Raw genomic sequence first — 19,954 nt, 5'->3', positions numbered from 1 at the left:
TCATTATTGTTGTTAGTGTTGTTTGTTCCAGATTTATCTCTCCCAGAGTGTCCTACAGAAGAAAAAGGTAACTGGTTAATAACAGTGGCAGAAAGAAATACCATGGTCTGTCTGGTGCAGGCCAGGAACACTGGACAAACATATAAGAAACTAAAAAGGATAAAAAATATAAATATGACAGATCCAACACTGGAGAACCTGTGTATGACATCTGTAGCAACAAAGGCCTGTTCAGGTGTCATTAATCATTTGAAGTTACACAAATCATACTGCACACAGGTCACCACTTCTTAATGATTTGAAGCTATTCGTTCTATTGTCAAAAGCAAGTTCAAGATTAACATTACATGCATGTTAGCTAATTTATGAGGTGAACTATTTTTACCAACCTCATACAGAGGCATTAGGTTTAAAGGTATCATCAACACTTCTATATTACTTATTGATTTCTATACAAGTCGGTTTAATAACTGTGACAACCAACAATGTGCTCCCGTTAACATCACAGCTAATGAAATACCTGAAGGCTAATTCATTCCCTTAATTATGCAGAATTTTAAACCTTAATAAAAATAAACGAACGTGTTAGAAAAAACTTCACCCCCGTACAGTTGTCATGAATAGTGAAATAAGACATTGAGACTAAAACCGTTTCTTGTACCAGGCTGTAAACATGTTTAATATTGCTGTAAAGTTGGGCATTTTAACATGGGGGTCTATGGGGATCTGCTCCCTGTTGGAGCCTCTAGCGGTCACTCCATGAACTGCAGTTTATTACACTTCCGCATTGGCTTCAATCTTCAGACCCGGATGTTGCCGCCTGTTCAGAACACGCTTCAAAGCCTCGACACGTCTCGTCACATGAGCAGTAAACAGGTTAGTAAAGTGAGTCAGATGAGCACAAATCATGTCTAAGGACTGTTCAAACTCTTTTGGATATATGAGTGAAGTCTGTTGATGGAGGAACTAGGTTGTAAACTGTGACAGACACAATGGAACAAGTTTCACTTTCTCTCTTAGAGAACAACAGTAGAACATGGCGGTCTGTCCATGTTTGTTCTGTGGCTCCTGGGCATTTCTTTTCATTTCATTTTATGGGAGAGACAACGATTACCAAGTTAAGGATGAAGTCTAGCTGGGTGAGTTGGGTGAGAGTGGGTGAATGTGTGAATGTGAATGCTCATACTCATCCAGGTTAAAGGGGATGTTGATATGTGCTTTACATTATTGTTTCTAGATGAAAGACGTGTTGAAAAGTTCAAACAGGCAGTAGCATAGTAGAAGCTACACAATACAAGTTAAAGGTGTTAAAAGCACGAGTAGAACAGGATTTAGCTGATTAGAAATGTGACTTTAAGGACTCAAACATGTTTTGTGTTTTCATTATGTTGTGGGAATATATGAGCAGTTATCATTTAGTTTGTGGTGAAGCATGAAGCATGTTAAGAGAATGACATAAGAAATAGAGAAACTGATCACATGAAGAAGAATGGTGAGTTCTGTTTAATAAGGACAGTTAACAAGCTGCTATGAGGAACACAGCTGATGACTCCTGCCTCTCATATATATATATATATATGTATATATGTATATATATATATATATATATATATACATACATATTATGGCATGCCATTCAGGAAATTAATCTTTGAATATATTGAATTAACTTTGAATATATGGAATGAAAGTTGGCTGACGTCAGCCAAAATCCTCCTGATACCCCTGACCAATACCCTGCCCGTTCTTCTAAGAAGTTCGCTCCTTTTTGCAGTCCCCTGTGTGAGTAACGTGCCCAAAGCTGACAATGTGTCGCCGATCATCAAATACGTTCAATACTAAACTAAATATTCAGCCTGCATTGGTCTATGAATGTGGGTGATTCTTTTTGCATCTAAACAATATATGAAGAGCTTCTCTTTCAGTTCATGAAATCCCTGTAGCCGCAGCAGCTTCTCCAGTCCCGGAGAAGAGCCGCGTCAGAGCGCAGTGCCGTTACGCACGGCCATTCACTGTGTTTTACCTTCATTAAATCACCTGAAAACTATATCAAGCTAACCATACTGACCTACATACAGACCTCTACACACAGCAGAGTGTTCCGTTAATAGTTCTGCCACGGTTAAAAAGGAGCGAACTTCTTCGTTAGAAGAATGGGCAGGGTATTGGGCAGGGGTATCGGGAGGATTTTGGCCCGTACACGCATTCGCCGGTGTGTTTATCATGTCCTCATTGTTTAATATTGTCGCAACGAGATTGCGAGCGGCCTGACTCGTTGTCACTTTTTGCTGCAGCAGCCACACGCTAAACAAGATGGCCGCAGGCACTGCCGTGAAGTCTGACGTCAGTCAACTTTCATTCAATATATTCAAAGTTTCACTCCATATATTCAAGTTTCATTCAATATATTCAAAGATTAATTTCCTGAACGGCATGCCATAATATATATGTATATGTGTATATATGTATACAGTCCCTGACAAAAGTCTTGTCACTTATCCATTTTGTAGAAACAACAGTTTATAACCTGACTTTTAATTAATCCATTGGTTTTAGAAATGGCTCATATGAAAGCTAAAACCCTCCCAAATTATGTTTGATATACTAAAATAAATTTGCTTCACTGAAGAAAGATTGATCATTTAATGAACACAGAAAGGTCAGATTTTGGCAAGACAAAAGTTTTGTCGCCTACAGAAAGTAATGTGAAAATTGAACAAATCATTTACTTCAAATACAAAAATATGATGCATAACATCAGTGAATGAAGTACTGGTGCTGTGAGATCCATATTTAATATCTTGTATGACTTCCATGAGCTTGAAGGACTGCATCCATCCGGTTCGACAATGATTCATACAATTTATTGATGAAGTCATCAGGAATAGCAAAGAAAGCAGTCTTACATGCCTCCCAGGGTTCATCAAGATGCTTTGGTTTCGTCTTCCATGCTTCCTCTTTCATTCTTCCCCAGACATGCTCAATGATGTTCATGTCTGGTGACTGGGCTGGCCAGTCCTGGAGCACCTTGATCTTCTTCGCCTTGAGGAATTTTGATGTAGAGATGGAAGTATGCGATGGAGCACCATCCTGCTGCAAAATTTGACCCCTTTTATGGTTGGGAATGTAAGAGGTAGCTAATACTTCTTGATATTTTACGCTATTGATATTGCCTTCCACCCTGCAAATCTCTCGCACACCCCCATACTGGATGTAACCCCAGACCATGATTTTTCCGCCACCAAATTTAACTGTTTTCTGGGTGAATCTCGGATCCATGCGAGCTCCAGTAGGTCTCCTGCAATATTTGCGGCAGCTGTGATGTAATTCAACCGAAGATTCATCTGAGAAATCCACCTTCTGCCACTTTTCCAGCGTCCATCCTTTTAGCAGGCTGTGGGCCTTGGCAAATGCCACACGTTTTTTTAATTGCCTTTTGTTTAGTGCTGGTTTCTGGGCACTGATTCTACCATGGAGGCCATTTCGAGACAGAATTCTACACACTGTTCTGGTTGACACGGGGACTTGAGGTGACAAGGCCTGGTGGAGCTCTGCTGCAGTGGAAAAGGGGCTGGCCTTGGATTTTCGAGCCAACAAACGGTCCTCCCGAGCAGTTGTCTTGCGGGGTCTGCTGGACCTGGGCTTGTCAAAAACATCTCCAGTCTCTTCAAATCTTTTTCTTATTCTTTGAGGCTGTAATCTAGGATTGGGTGCATCATATGACAATCGACAAGACTTTTGTCTTTGCAAAAACTGACTCAGTGGGCTTTACCAAGCTGTGAACGTTAGAATGCTTTTCAGCAGTTTTGTTTGGCACCAAAACATTATTTCAAAAGCTGTTGGGATTGTAATTAGCCATTGCTTGTAAAACAAATTGATAATACATATATTTGAGGGGCACTTAGGGTCAACTTGTACCCAAGCGACAAGACTTTTGTCTTGCCAAAATCTGACCTTTCTGTGTTCATTAAATGATCAATCTTTCTTCAGTGAAGCAAATTTATTTTAGTATATCAAACATAATTTGGGAGGGTTTTAGCTTTCATATGAGCCATTTCTAAAACCAATGGATTAATTAAGAGTCAGGTTATAAACTGTTGTTTCTACAAAATGGATAAGTGACAAGACTTTTGTCAGGGACTGTATATATATATATATATATATATATATATATATTAAAAAAAAAATGTCCCTCTCACCCTCCTCGGGTGGTATCTGTGTCATCCTCAAGCTCGGGTCCTCTACCAGAGGCCTGGGAGTTTGAGGGTTCTGCGCAGTATCTTAGCTGTTCCTAGGACTGCGCTCTTCTGGACTGAGGCTTCTGATGTTGTTCCTGGGATCTGTTGGAGCCACTCCCCCAGTTTGGGGGTCACTGCCCCAAGTGCTCCTACTACCACGGGGACCGCGCTCACCTTGACCTTCCACATCTGCTCCAGCTGTTCTTTCAACCCTTGGTACTTTTCAGCCTTTTCGTGTTCCTTCTTTCTGATGTTGGCGTCTGCTGGTATCGCCACATCTATCACCACCGCCTTCTTCTGCTCTTTGTCTACCACCACTATGTCCGGTTGGTTAGCCAGGACCTGTTTGTCAGTCTGGAAGCTGAAGTCCCACAGCACCTTGGCCCTGTTGTTCTCAGCCACCTTCTGTGGTGCGGCCCATTGGGATTTGGGTACTTCTATTCCATACTGGGTACAGATGTTCCTGTACACTATTCCTGCCACTTGGTTGTGTCTCTCCATGTACGCTGTCCCGGCTACCATCTTACACCCTGCTATTATGTGCTGGACTGTTTCAGGGGCATCTTTGCATAGTCTGCACCTTGGATCTGATCTGCTCTTGTAGATCTTGGCCTCTATGGCTCTTGTACCTAGGGCCTGTTCTTGTGCTGCCATGATCAGTGCCTCTGTACTGTCTCTGAGTCCAGCCTTTTCCAGCCATTGGTAGGTCTTCTCGATATCAGCCACTTCTTCAATTTGGCGGTGGTACATGCCGTGTAAGGGCTTGTCCCTCCAGGTGGTCTGCTCCTCTTCCTCTGCCCTCTTATCGGATTTCAGTTGCCTGAGACATTCACTTAGCAGTTCATCCTTTGTGGCCATCTTTCTGATGTACTCTTTGGATTTTTTATGTGTCATCCTGGATAGTGGCCTTGATGCTCACTAGTCCTCGACCTCCCTCCTTCCGCTTAGTGTACAGTCTCAGGGTGCTGGATTTGGGGTGAAACCCTCCGTGCATGGTGAGGAGCTTTCTTGTCTTGATGTCTGTGGCTTCTATCTCCTTCTTTGGCCAGCTTATGATCCCAGCGGGGTATCTGATGACTGGTATTGCGTACATGTTGATGGCTTGGATCTTGTTCCTGCCATTCAGCTGACTTTTCACGACCTGCCTCACTCTCTGGAGGTATTTGGTTGTGGTTGACTTCCTTGCGGCCTCCTCATGGTTTCCATTAGCCTGTGGGATACCAAGGTACTTGTAGCTGTCTTGGATATCACCTATGTTGCCCTCTGGTAGGTCGACCCCTTCAGTCTGATCATCTTGCCTCTCTTTGAGACCATCCGGCCACACTTGTCCAATCCGAATGACATCCCTATGTCGTTGCTGTAGATCCTGGTGGCGTGGATCAGTGAGTCGATTTCTCGCTCATTCCTGGCGTACAGCTTGATGTCATCCATGTAGAGCAGGTGGCTGATTGTTGCTCCACTTCGGAATTGGTACCCGTAACCACTCTTTGTGATGATCTGACAGAGGGGATTCAGGCCTATGCAGAACAGCAGTGGTGATAGTGAATCTCCTTGGTATATGCCGCATTTGATGTTGACTTGGGCAATTGGCTTCGAGTTGGCCTCTAGGGTTGTCTTCCACATTCCCATCGAGTTCTGGATGAAGGCCTTTAGGTTCCTGTTGATCTTATACAGTTCCAGACATTCCAGTATCCATGTGTGTGGCATTGAGTCGTAAGCTTTCTTGTAGTCGATCCAGGCGGTGCACAGGTTGGTCTGTCTGCTCTTACAGTCTCGGACGACTGCTCTATCGACCAGTAACTGGTGCTTGGCTCCTCTGGTGTTGCTACCCGCTCATGTATTGAGCTACGTGCTTACTCATCTTAGCCGCTATTATGCCTGACAGGGCTTTCCATGTTGTGGAGAGACAGGTTATTGGCTGGTAGTTGGATGGAATGGGCCCCTTCTGAGGGTCCTTCAGGATTGGGACCATCCTGCCCTGGGTTAGCCACTCTGGGTGGGACCCATCCCTTAGCAGCTGGTTCATCTGTGCTGCTAGGCGTTCATGGAATGCTGTTAGCTTCTTCAGCCAGTAGGCATGTCCAGCGACCTTGTCTTCATCTTTGACACTGCCCGCTGTCTGCCATTGAGATGGTTACTGGTTCTTGTTCTGGGAGGTTGCTGTGGTCTGCTCTTAGGTCCACTAGCCATTGGGCATCTGGGTTGTGTGATGCCTCTTTTTCCCATATACAGTTGAGGCTGAAATTATTAGCCCCCCTATGGAAATTTGATTCTTTTGAAAATATTTCCCAAGTGCTGTTAAACAGAGCAAAGAATTTTTAACACACGTCTTTCAAACATCCGCCTTTTATTTTGGATGCTTACATTATTTTACTTTCCACACAGAAATTAAATTATTTCACAAAAAACAAAAATGACCAGGGTCAAAATTATTAGCCCCCCTGATGTTAATTGTCAATTGCGTATCCTTTTTGCTGGATAACAGCCTGTAGTTGTTTGTTGTAGTTTTCAACAAGTCCCTGACACGTCTCCTGAGGAATACCACCCCATTCTTCTTTGGCAAATCTCTGAAGCTCTTCCAGATTTGATGGCATTCTGGCATGGACCTTGGTCTTTAATTCACCCCACAGATTTTCTACGGATTTTCTGTCCAGGCCATTCAATAACATTCACTTTGGTCTTCTGGAGGTAGTTCTTCACCAGGAGTGACGTGTGTTTTGGGTCGTTGTCGTGTTGGAAGACAAAGCGATGACCCAGACCCAGTTTTGCTGCTGACTGCTTGACATTTTCTTTAAAAATCTTCACATATCCTTCTTTCTGCATGATTCCTTCCACCTTGACCAGATTCCCAGTTCCAGATGCACTAAAGCATCCCCACAGCATAATACTCCTTCCACCGTGTTTCACTGTGGGGATGGTGTTCTGTTGGTTATACGCCTCACCCTTCTTTCTCCAAACATAAGCAATGTTCTGTGGCCAAAGACCTCTCGTTTCGTCTCATATGACCAAAGGACATGCTTCCAGTATGCATCATCTTTGTCCAGGTTGTCCTTAGCATACTTCAGTCTGCCTTTAAGGTCTCTTCTGCAGAAGTGGAGTTTTTCTTGGTCTGCAACCTCCCAGTCCATTCCTGTGCAGAACTCTAGTGATTGTCTTCTTTGAGACTACAATTCCCGACAAGGTTAAGTCATACCCTAGTGTCTTGGCGGTTGTTCTGGGGTCTTTAGACACATCTTTCTTTCCAGGGTCTTTGAAATACTTCGCTTCCTACCTCTGCCAGGCTTGTTCCGTACAATGTGGCTCTCTTTTAATTTCTTGATGATGGTTCTCACTCCACTTCTTGACACTTGGAAACGCTGTGATAACTTTGTGTATCCTTCTCCTGCTTTGTGAGCATCAACAATTCTCTTTCACAAGTCTAAACTGATTTCTTTTGTTTTTGGCATGATGCTTCCTCAAGTGCCAGCCAAAACCCTTACTGGAGGATTTATATTGTGTGTAAATTGGGAGATAACTCTTAATTTTAACTTGATTTTACAAGCTTTGAGCATTACAAAGCCACAGCACATCACTGCACAACAGTGGTTTGTGCTATGGCTAAATAAAATGGTCAGTTCTTAAGGGGGCTAATAATATTGACCGTGGTAATTTTTTATTTTTTTGAACAATTCTGTTATTGTGTGCAAATTGAAGTAATTTATGATTTCTAAAGAAAACTAGTACGTTTAGAAATGCTATGTTGAAAATTCCATGCTCTACTAAAAAAGCACTTGGGGAAATTTTGAAAAAAAATTTAATTTCATAGGGGGGCTAATAATTTCGGCCTCAACTGTACCCTTCCAGTATTCTTCCACCTCAGCTCTTGGTGGGTCTGACCGGTTGTTATTTCCTCCCTGCCACTGAGAATACACCTTGGCTGGTTCAGTGGAGAACAGCTTGTTTATTCTCCTGGCCTCTGCCTCCTTGGTGTATCTCTTCAACCGGGTGGCCAGCGCTGTTAGTCTCTGTTTGGCAGTTTCGAGTGCTTCAGGTATGGAGAGCTTGGTGTACTTCCTGGGTGCCCCTTTATTCACCATGTTGCCTTTCTGCAGTTCTGTTAGCTGGCTAACTTCTCTCCGTGTTGCCCTTATCTTGGCCTCTAACCGTATTCTCCATGGTGGGTGCTGCCTGTTATGGTCTGAGCCCATCTTGTAGCCAAGCATTTCTGGGATTACTGTTGCTGTACTGTGTATCAGCTTATTGGTCTCAGTGATGGTTCCCGTAGGGATTGTTGTTAGTGCAGCATTCATTCATTTGGTACCCAATCTCTGATTGTGGGGGTGATGGTGACATCCCCCCGCTGACCTGTCGTCCTGGCACCCCCTTGCCGTAGCATTGTTGTTGTATCTCATCAATCTCTAGTTGTGATAGGAGTTTTCGATTGCAGATGTTGGAACACTGGGCTAACAGCTGTTTCGTTGTTAGCCTTGATTGTGGGTTTCGAAGTGACCATTGGTCCCACATTTGCTGCATGTATCCCTTCTCTCTAGGGTTGCTCGTATAGTAGCATTCCAACAGTTCCGTGTTTTCCGCCCTTGTCCATCTATGTCTTGTTCCAGTAGCCCATTTCTCATCAGGTTGCCCTGGTTCCCTAGCACCTGACGCGGACCTTGTTGACCCGGGCGACGTCCGAGCCGGTGTGACTCTATCATTTGTCTGTACTCTCATGTTCCTGAGGTAGGCCTGATACATTAAGAATCCTCACTGGATGCAGTTGTGTTTTTGCCCTCACTGACATTTTGCCCTCAACCCTGCCCTCCCGTGTGGTAGTCCACGTTCCTAATCGCTCGACTATCCAGCTGTTTTATATATATACTGTATAAATATTTATATATATATATATATATATATATATATATATCTTGTGTGAACAGGTGATTCGTCTTGAGGCCTGTAACATAATCAGACATTCTCTCTACTATGAAGGTTCCTGTAACAGGTGACCCTGAACCATCACCTTAGTTGTGCTGCTATAGGTCCAGGCTGCTGGGAGACTTCCCATGATGCACTGAGCTCCTGTCCTCTACTCTCTCTCATTAAAGTCTAGTTGAAGAGTGTTTGTAGTGTACAGCAGCATCAGTGGAGGATCTAGAATGTGTTCATGTGACTGTGATACTGTCCCAGAGTTTAGAAGGTCAGTTAGTTCCATCTAGTGGACAGATGGAACTCCATGTTGTGATGTGGGCTTTCAGGTCAGACTGCTTTTGACGTCACTCTGATGTTTTTAGTCTGAACTTATGAGGATGTGACTTCAGATCAAATGAACACAGACTCCAGGACTACTGAAAGAAAGTTTTCTTTTCTCCAACAGCTCCACACATGAAGGTGGAACGTGACTGAAAGTTCCTCAAGTTCTGCAGGTGAGAATCCCAGCAGAGAAATCTGTCTGATGAACTTTGTGTCACATCGTGTTTGACTTGACAGTAACGTCTGTGTTTTCTCTCACAACGTTATTTAATCCTTCAGATATTTTACAAGAGTTTTATCTCAAAGTATTGGTTTAAAAAGATGAGCATGTTTTACTGTTAGTGGTTCTCAGAGTGAACCAGCTACAGTTGGATTGTCACTGTGTTCACATGGTGTTCATGTGGTTAAACAATGAAAGTAGTGTCAGAACTGGTTGGACATGTTGGATCAAACATGACAGATTTATCAGAAACACAATCACCTTCCAGACTAAAGTGAAAGCAGCACAGTGACAGAGTCTGATAGAACGTTCAGCAGCTTCACTTCTTTCTACTGTATTTCTGACGTGTTAAAGAGATGAATGTAAACCCTGTGTTTGTTGAGGTAACGTTTGTTGTCATGACTGAGTGCAGCTCTCTCAGCAGGTGATGGATCAGACTGAGGACAGACAGGAGACAGGAGTCCCTCCCTCTAAAACCACTCTGTGTAGAGAACATGAGATCCAGACTGAAGCTCTGAGGTGAGAGGACCATCTCTGACCAACTCTTCTCTATGTCAGAGCTCATTATTCACTGTTTTCTACTCTCAACTCATTTGTTTGTATCAGGATGCAGCAGCAGAGACCAGACTCTCCTGAACACAGCTGTGTCTCCTTCAAGAGTGATTGGTCTATGGGTCGCATGATTAATTTTAAAGATGAACAACCTGCTGATAGAAGGTAATGTAATGACTTCCATAACACACTATGAAGAAAGTTCAATGATCAAAGAGTTGTAGAGGAATGAAAACACTAGAGCACCTATGTACATGGAGACCACTTTAGTAAAAAAAGAATTCAAAGTATATTTTATTACTTTGTTAGATCAGTTCAGTTTTTATGTTTATCTGTGCTTAAGTTAGGAAACTCAGTACCCTGTTCTTTTTAATCTTTGGCTTGAGGAGAACCAATTCAACCATTTTGTAATCACTATCTACCCACCACATCATATTAGGGTTTACAACACTAGGAAAATATTGTGGAAGCAAACCTGGTAACAGATTCTTCAGATTCAAACTCTTTGTGCATGAGGCCCCAGATGATCTTCTTAATCTACTCAGAATAAATAGCTGTCTTTCAGAAAGAAGTAACACTAAACACAGAACAGTTCTCTTTTCATAGGGAACCTTTTAGTTCAAAGGAATTTAAAATAGTTATTTTGTTATTTCAGTTCTTTCTTTTGCACTGCTCCTTTAAGTTAGGAAACTAAGTGGCCTTTCAACATTCAGGTTCAGGAGAAATAAACACAAAAATCAAATGACAATGAATAAACCTGGGTTGTATGTTTCTTCCTCTGAATGTTGAGAAAGGAGATCTCTGTTCTTATCTGAACAATGTGATGGTGGATTCCATCTCTCAGGAGATCCTCCTCAGCATGAGCTGTGCATCCACCACTCTTCTGGAACAAGTCCTCTGTCGGCCTGTGGTGTCTCCATCTGTGATTTCCTAAACAGGAACAAATATTCTACCATCATTCACCTGAGAAAGAGAGGATTCACAATCATTAAATCTTCTTCAACCTTTGACCAGTCACTACTTGTTACTTAAGATGAGATGAGATACTCTACATAGTTTTACTTCCTTTCTGCTTCACCTTGCTACACCTTCCTTGTTCTACTCTTTATCTCAAGCGCTGACACCGTCTCCATCTTTATAGACCAATTCTGCTGCCACTGGACAAAAATATCTACTGCAGAAAATAAATGCTGGGAATGTGTTTACCCTTTATAAGTTGGTTAATGTAAGAATTTATTACTGAAGGGTGCTGAATCAGTATGAACATGACCAGGTATACTAGATAATTCAGCGTTGATTTGAAATTAGACCCACATGGTGACATAGTTACCTGACTCATCACTTTCAATAAGGCATGTACAGAATCATGTTCTATGATGTTTTCTCCACAGGGTTCTGGAGCAGAGCTCAGAGGTTCCTGGTGGTCAGTCTACACAGAAACATCAACCAGACCTGGACTCCATGTTTACGGTCTGTTCATGTACAAACTGACTTCTCACAACAGATGAAAGGCTGAATCATCATTAGATCATGCTGTCTGCCTTCAGACTGACTGATGAATCATGAGTTCCTCCAGGTTTAAATTAAATGTTCAGGTTCTCCTTCTGTTCCAGCTGCTGGAGGAGAACATCATCAGTTTTGTGAAGAACGAGCTGAAGAAGATCCAGAAGGTTCTGAGTCCAGATTACCCAGAATGCTCAGAGAGTCAGAGGGAGGATGAGGAGGTGTTGGAGGGTGAGGATGAAGAGCAGAGGAGGAGCAGCAGAGATTTATTTGTGAAGATCACAATGAACTTCCTGAGGAGAATGAAGCAGGAGGAGCTGGCTGACTGTCTGCAGAGCAGTAAGAGGATTTAACAGCTTTAACTTGATGGAAAGAGGAAATGGAGGAAGGTTATGTTTCCTAACTGTTAATATGATGCAAACATCTGGTCCTCTACTTATTAATGAATCAAACTGATGGATGAAGAAAAACTAAAGACACACTGTAATGTTTAGATCCTCAGATTTTCTGTCTCCATATTTTCTTTCTCAGTTGTTCATTCAGGACTTGAAGCTGCAGTTTGTGGACGTAAAGTTAAATCTGCTCTGAAGGAGAAGTTCCAGTGTGTGTTTGAGGGGATTGCTAAAGCAGGAAACTCAAGCCTTCTGAATGAGATCTACACAGAGCTCTACATCACAGAGGGAGGGACTGCAGAGGTCAATGATGAACATGAGGTCAGACAGATTGAAACAGCATCCAGGAAACCACACAGACCAGAAACAAGCATCAGACAAGAAGACCTCTTTAAAGCCTCACCTGGAAGACATGGACCAATCAGAAGAGTGATGACAAAGGGAGTGGCTGGCATTGGGAAAACAGTCTTAACACAGAAGTTGACTCTGGACTGGGCTGAAGACAAAGCCAACCAGGACATCCTCTTCATATTTCCATTGACTTTCAGAGAGCTGAATGTGTTGAAAGAGAGAAAGTTCAGCTTGGTGGAACTTGTTCATCACTTCTTTACTGAAACCAAAGAAGCAGGAATCTGCAGCTTTGAAGAGTTCCAGGTTGTGTTCATCTTTGACGGTCTGGATGAGTGTCGACTTCCTCTGGACTTCCACAACACTGAGATCCTGACTGATGTTACAGAGTCCACCTCAGTGGATGTGCTGCTGACAAACCTCATCAGGGGGAAACTGCTTCCCTCTGCTCGCCTCTGGATAACCACACGACCTGCAGCAGCCAATCAGATCCCTCCTGAGTGTGTTGACATGGTGACAGAGGTCAGAGGGTTCACTGACCCCCAGAAGGAGGAGTACTTCCGGAAGAGATTCAGAGATGAGGGGCAGGCCAGCAGGATCATCTCCCACATCAAGACATCACGAAGCCTCCACATCATGTGTCACATCCCAGTCTTCTGCTGGATCACTGCTACAGTTCTGGAGGATGTGTTGGAAACCAGAGAGGGAGGAGAGCTGCCCAAGACCCTGACTGAGATGTACATCCACTTCCTGGTGGTTCAGACCAAAGTCAAGAAGGTCAAGTATGATGGAGGAGCTGAGACAGATCCACACTGGAGTCCAGAGAGCAGGAAGATGATTGAGTCTCTGGGAAAACTGGCTTTTGATCAGCTGCTGAAAGGAAACCTGATCTTCTATGAATCAGACCTGACAGAGTGTGGCATCCATATCAGAGCAGCCTCAGTGTACTCAGGAGTGTTGACACAGATCTTTAAAGAGGAGAGAGGACTGTACCAGGACAAGGTGTTCTGCTTCGTCCATCTGAGCGTTCAGGAGTTTCTGGCTGCAGTCTACATGATCCACTGTTACACCAACAGGAAGACAGAGGTGCTGGAGGACTTCCTGGGAAGAAACTACAATAACTCACCTCTGGATGAATTTCTGAACAGAGTCATGATTAAATCCCTGGAGAGTAAAAATGGTCACCTGGACCTGTTAGTTCGCTTCCTTCATGGCCTCTCTCTGGAGTCCAACCAGAGACTCTTAGGAGGTCTGCTGGGTCAGACAGAGAACAGTCCAGAAATCATCCAGAGAGCCATCAACAACCTGAAGAAGATGAACACTGATGAAATCTCTCCTGACAGAAGCATCAACATCTTCCACTGTCTGATGGAGATGAACGACCTCTCAGTTCATCAGGAGATCCAAGAGTTCCTGAAGTCAGAGAACAGGTCACAGAAGGAACTCTCTGAGATCCACTGCTCAGCTCTGGCCTACATGCTGCAGATGTCAGAGGAGGTTCTGGATGAGTTGGACCTGAAGAAGTACAGAACATCAATGGAGGGACGACGGAGACTGATCCCAGCTGTGAGGAACTGCAGAAAGTTTCGGTGAGTCCTGATCATTAACAGAATCAATCAGTGGAGATTAGTAGTTTAGTTCTTCAGACGTTCTCATTCTTCTTCAAACAGTGTTCCACTTGTTGACTGCAAACATCACAGTCAGTTGTATTTAGTCCCAGATGTTCTCCAGCTGTTTAAAGCTGTTCTTCTAGTTATTGACTCTGTTCTTTCTATTTCTCTGTCTTATTATTCTCTCCATCAGTAAGTTAGTTTAGCTGAAGCAGCCTCTGAGGCCTTTTCATTCAAATTAAAATTAAAATGAAGAAAACCTTTATGTGTCCCGCTATGGGGAAATTGCAGTTTACAACAGCATACAAAAGAGCAGCAAAAAGAACAAATATATAAATAAATCAAATATCAGAAAGCAGGGCTCTCAAGTGTCACGCATTGAGCGTGACAGTCACTCATTTCGGTCTTTTGTCACGCACTCCCGCCACACATTGAATTTCTCACGCAGAAAAAATATTTATAATATATTTAATATGCCGCAGTGCCCAAAATTTCTCTGGTCGCGCCTCTCTCACTATGGAACCGGCAGAAAGTGTGTGCAGTGAGAGATCGTCAGGTGTGCCGTGGCAAATTATCCAGTTTCACCTAATTGATCTAAAAATATTGGCCTGTATTCCATTAGCGGCCGGTCTCGCTGTCAGAGGAGGTAAATAAAGGCCGGTCTCTAATAGCGGCCTGGGCTATTATTAGAACCATCTCGGCTGGTCAGGGTTTCAGCGGCACGGTGTGGGAGGATCCCCTCAGCGGGACCTCTCCCCGGCGTCGGCCGGCCCCCGCCGGGCGCATTTCCTCCGCGGCGGTGCGCGGCCTGTAAGTGCTCGGGGCGAAGGTGGCTCGACGGCTCCGGCCGCGAGCTTTACAGCGACCCCCCGCATCTCACCTCGCCGCTTCCATGGGGTCGTGGAATCAGTGCTCACTGCGCCCTCTCTCCCTGCGGGGAGGGACGGGTCCCACTCGCTCCCGGCGCGACTGCCGACCTGCAGCGGACTCACTGTCCTCAGTGCGCTCCGACCGCGTCGCGCCGCTCATTTGTTGTTAATGTTCTGTAAGCATACCATGTTATGGTAACTGTACGTTTTCAATAAATCAACCTAGTATTTTATAGGTTCAAATAGACACAAAATCTTGTTTTTATTAATTCTACTCGTAGTTCGTTTTGCTCAAATAGAAATTAAGGCCTGCCTCTAATTCTGGCCTCCTTCCAATAAAGGCCTGGACCGCGATGCGCTTGAGTCAAATAAAGTATTAGAGGAAATACGGTATAAGACTTTTTTCTTTGTGTTTATTTGATTCATATTCAAGACACTTTGACAAGAATGACTTTTATTACTTTAGGCTACAGAGCTTCATTTTTTTTAACATTTTCGGTTGGTAGTGTGCCTCGTGATTGTTTAAATGAAAAAAATGTACCTTGGCTCAAAAAAGGTTGAAAAACACTGACTTACGCGAATGACGCTTCCGCTCGTTGCTACAGCAACCTATCAGATCGGTGAAGAATGTGGCCCAGTCTGAACAGAACCATATCCGATTTGGACACTTGCTAAAGGCAGTGTGAACAGTCAGCCCTAAAAATCGGATATGAGAAGGAATCAGATTTGAATCAGATTCGTCTGCAGTCTGAACGCAGCCTAAGCATCACTTTGAGCACAGAGTAAGTCAACTCCTGTTATAATGTTACAACAAATTCACAACTTGTTTGACACAAACAATGAGTGTGTGCGACGACGGACGGGGGGGGGGGGTTGGTGGATGTCACTCTTGCCTGTCTTCAAAACTTGAAAGCCCTGAGAAAGTGTAGAGTATAAAAGATAAATAATAAAATAAAATAGAAAATTCCTGCTGAAAGTTTGACTGTGCCGATGATGCTGCCGTCCAGTTTAAAGTGTGCGTGGTGATGACTGTGACAAGCTCCCGTTATCCTCCGTGTTGGGCTGCAGCGCTTTGCCCCGCTACGGGTTAGCTCGCGGCTAGCCCCGCTATGGGTTAGCTCGCGGCTAGCCCCGCTACGGGTTAGCTCGCGGCTAGCCCCGCTATGGGTTAGCTTGGTGGTCATGGTGTTGGGTCCTGGTGTAATGGGTTGAGGGGTCATAATGTTTTGGCACTCTGTGTCTGTGTGAATGTGCTCCTCTTCTGCTGCGTGTGTCAGCTCGTTAGGGTCCGGTTGTCATGGCTACCAGGGCCAGCTGCTGCTGAAGTCTCCTTCTGCCTCTCACCTCTGCCTGAGTGAGAGGGAGGTCCAAAACAACTAGACCCTAGGATTAGGGGTCCCAACTAATGCTCAGAAATCAAAAACTACAAGTCCTATCGGGAAAACCAACACATCGTGAGCGTCAGCCGCTTGTCCTCTACGATTTTGTGTATTTCCACGCACGTACTGTGAAAATTGTGGCCTCAGTCGATTGAGAAAGGCGAGGAGGGAAATTTATTTTGGACGAAAAACGGGTCTCAAATTCCACATACACACACATGGAGAAAAATTCTAAAACTGGTCGGCGCACTCCTCGCTCGGAGGAAGCTACAGTCCAAACCGTACGTCCCACACAAATCAAACCAACACCATCTGAAAGGAAACAAAAATCCCTACGTTTTTATATATTTTTTATCAGTGTACCTCAAAAACTGTGGCCACCCCGTAAGATTTAAACAAAGGTCTGAGACAGATGATGAGAATGATTGTTTCCTGTCAAACACAGTCAGAGAAGATGAGCTGAACCACTGATGTGGAGACAACATGTCCAACAGGATGTGTCCAACTGTCCACTCATCAAACACATCACCTTCATAGAAATCTCTTCTTCCATTATAACAGATTTTATTTATTTGTCTCATGACAGACTTGTTCTCTGTTGGCTCTCAGAGAGTCACTGTGAAGTCGTGACCTCAGCTCTGAAGTCCAACCCCTCCCATCTGAAACATCTGGACCTGAGTGGAAACAACCTGAAGGATTCAGGAGTGAAGCATCTGTCTGCTGGACTGGAGAGTCCAAACTGTAAACTGGAGACTCTGATGTAAGTTTTCATTTATTTTCTTCTCAGGCTTCTGAAGAATGGAGATCCAGTTTAGATGAGTTCTCTTGTCAGGACTGTCAGATAGAAAAGGAGCTCAAAGAGTTTAAATGAAGGAGCATCATGTTCCTGAACATCAGCAGGTATCTCCTCAGTCATCGGTGGTGGGTCTGATCACAAACCAGATCAAGTCCAGTGTTCACATGTACATTAACAGAGTTCTTGGTGTCACTAATCATTCTTTCTGTCCATACTGTCTGTGGAGACATCCCCTTATAGTCTGACTCCAATGAGACAAGATGGAGGACAACGTCCACAGTGTTGTTGTGTGGATGAATGATTGTAAAGTTGATCTTCAACTCATCTTGTTCTTCAGCACATCCAGTCAGTATCTTTGTGTTTCCACAGTGTTTCCTGCTGAGCTGCAGTGGAGGGACAGGAACTCAAAGAGGAACTTTGATTAGTGTCAGTCAGACTGCTGAAGCTTCATATTAGTGTCAGCTGAACAGTGGAGTTGTGTTAGGAAGAGACCACTTCACAGTCAGTGTGGACAGCAGGAATCTGAAGAACTCTGTAATGTCCATATGACATGTGACTGTTGTTGGAAGACACACTTGAACATGTCAACTTGTCCTTTAACATTTGAATGACACAAACCTCCTGAGACACCAAATCCAGGAAGAAGAAGGTCCTGGAATCAAAGAACTAATCCACAGTTTGTAGTCCAACATGTGTGAGGAGGAGATATTGATCCTGTAATGAGGTCAGCAGCATCTTATTGATCTGTGTTGACATGAATAGTTGTCTGAATGTTGTGCTGACGTTTGGATGATGTCTGTAGAAGGCTGACATGATGAAGATCCACAATAACACAAGGACAAAGTCACTCTACTCATTTTAGAGAACAGCTCATTGATCAGGACACATTTCAGACCTCAACACATCTGATTGATCATCAATCATTTCATCTTTTATTCTTTATTCAGATTGATTCGCTGCAGGTTGTCAAAGATCAGCTGTGATTCTCTGGTCTCAGCTCTGAAGTCCAACCCCTCCCATCTGAAAATTCTGGACCTGAGTTACAACAACCTGAAGGATTCAGATGTGAAGCAGCTTCTTGATCTTGTGAAGAGTCCAGACTATAAACTGGAGACTCTGGGGTGAGTAGAGGGTTCCAGTCAGTCCATGCTGCTTTCATCAGTATTGTCCTAAACACAGTTAGTATCAAAGATCCAGTGTTTCCTGTAAACCTGCAGCTTCTCAGTGAAGCTGTGAGAGGAGAATGGAGACAGGCTTCAGGATTGGACAGAAAGACAGAGACAGAGACAACAGTCAGCCAATCAGATGAGCCAGAAGCTTGTTGTGATCATGTGTTTGAGTTGATGTGAAGACGACTGTTGTTGTTGTGTTGATGTGTCCAGGAAATAAAGCTGGATTCCAGCTGACAGCCTTCCAAGATGTATAGAGACAGTGGTGGTCATTCATCAGATCTGATCAACAACTGATCACAGCTCTGAGATCAGTCTGACTGAAGCCTGCACATCACAGAACCAGCATTACATTTAGTAACCATGAGCAGAGTCATCACATGTGTTGGGCCTGGGTACTAAGGCACTCAGTATTGGGGTTTGGCTATCATAAATAATAATTATCATAAATAATTATTTATTATTAAATAATTGGATCTGAATTACTAGATCACCTCGGGGCACCACCCTTCTAGGAAGGGAAAAGATAGCCAATTAATCAAAACAGTCTCATAAATTATACTAAATTGTCAATTTGGAGTTCAGATTAATAATTAACTTAATAACTTTAACCAAAATTACCACTTTAACAACTAGTTAAGGTGAAGGAATTTGGAGTTCTTGGCAGTGTAGAGGTTGGCAATATTCACTCTTGTGCAACATTAAACAGACAGGTATGTTTAAAAGACATTTATTAACAAGAATAAAAGTAAACATACAAGCTAACTACAGTCTACTCTATACAGGTGTGTGTGTGTGTGTGTGTGTGTGTGTCAAAATGGACGCTGGTTGTGGGTGTGTCAAGATGGCCGCCGGTTGTGGGCGTGCCAAGATGGCCGCTGGGGCCTTGAGGTCTTGAACACAAAGGAAACAAGATGGCTGCTGAGTGGGGACACTCATGTGCCGTGTGCTGGCTGAATGCCTTTGTGGAATGTGATAAGAGGTGCCAGGTTAGAGAAAGGATGGTTAGTTTAGCATGCATGAGGCATAATCTAAACTAACATCAAGTCACTATACTAAACAACATCAAATCAAAGTTCTATGCTTAGCTTAGCTTAGCTTGACTAGGCCCAGGTCATACTACCAGATTTGGTGGAAAGTCAATTTCTGGTGTGTTGCTCCTTTAGCTGGCAGTTCCTGATGGAAGGCCAAACTGGGGAAAAGTTGTAGTCCTTGCTGTGTGTTCCTGATGGCAGACGTTGGAGGGAAACCGGCCGCTCCTTGAGTCCTTTGAAGTGGCTTGTTAGCATCTCGGTGCTAACTAGCCATGTGGCTCCTGTTGTTTGGGAGTTTAGCCTGCAAACCTTTTGTTTGTTGGCTAAAAAACCTGGTGTAGATTCCTCAGCAGGATCTCGCTTCGCTGCTGTAAGGAGAACAGGCCTGGCACCCAGCTGCAGCCGAACAGCTGGGGGTCTCCAGGTGGAGGTGTGGAGTTGTAGAGGGTAAGAGAATAAGAGAGAGAACAAAGGCAAAACAGCGCATTTTATATGACCTGATGACCTCAGAGGTCACATGCCACTGTCAGCCAGTGAACTGCTTGGTCAGTTTTCACACCTGGAGGATTGTGGGACTTAGAGTTCTGGTGCTTCCCTTTGTTTCCAAGACATGTGGTT

General features: G+C 43.8%; 1 protein-coding gene across 8 annotated transcripts in view; it reads left to right on the top strand.

Annotated features, from left to right (window-relative positions):
• Positions 1 to 324: 324 nt before the first annotated feature.
• The window catches only part of LOC311509993 (NLR family CARD domain-containing protein 3-like), a 22,215-nt gene continuing 2,585 nt past the window's right edge, over positions 325 to 19,954 (top strand). Inside the window, exons 1-9 of one of the 8 annotated variants that reach the window (XM_084575455.1) lie at positions 325 to 876; positions 9,589 to 9,637; positions 10,106 to 10,203; positions 10,291 to 10,401; positions 11,628 to 11,706; positions 11,850 to 12,078; positions 12,271 to 14,068; positions 16,924 to 17,097; positions 18,081 to 18,254. In XM_084575455.1, the coding sequence (XP_084431581.1) occupies positions 10,112 to 10,203; positions 10,291 to 10,401; positions 11,628 to 11,706; positions 11,850 to 12,078; positions 12,271 to 14,068; positions 16,924 to 17,097; positions 18,081 to 18,254 (2,657 nt within the window). In that variant the 5' untranslated portion in view covers positions 325 to 876; positions 9,589 to 9,637; positions 10,106 to 10,111. Of the gene's footprint in view, positions 1,140 to 9,164; positions 9,470 to 9,588; positions 9,638 to 9,816; positions 10,204 to 10,290; positions 10,402 to 11,627; positions 11,707 to 11,849; positions 12,079 to 12,270; positions 14,069 to 16,923; positions 17,098 to 18,080; positions 18,255 to 19,954 lie in introns of those variants that run through there. The other 7 variants (XM_084575449.1, XM_084575452.1, XM_084575451.1 and 4 more) reach the window with 7 other exon arrangements.

The sequence above is a fragment of the Chelon labrosus genome, assembly GCF_963514085.1.
Source record: "Chelon labrosus genome assembly, contig: SCAFFOLD_153, whole genome shotgun sequence".
Taxonomy (NCBI): Eukaryota; Metazoa; Chordata; class Actinopteri; order Mugiliformes; family Mugilidae; genus Chelon; species Chelon labrosus.
The sequence above is the reverse complement of the archived record's forward strand: the minus strand, read 5'-3'. Positions and strand labels throughout refer to the sequence as shown.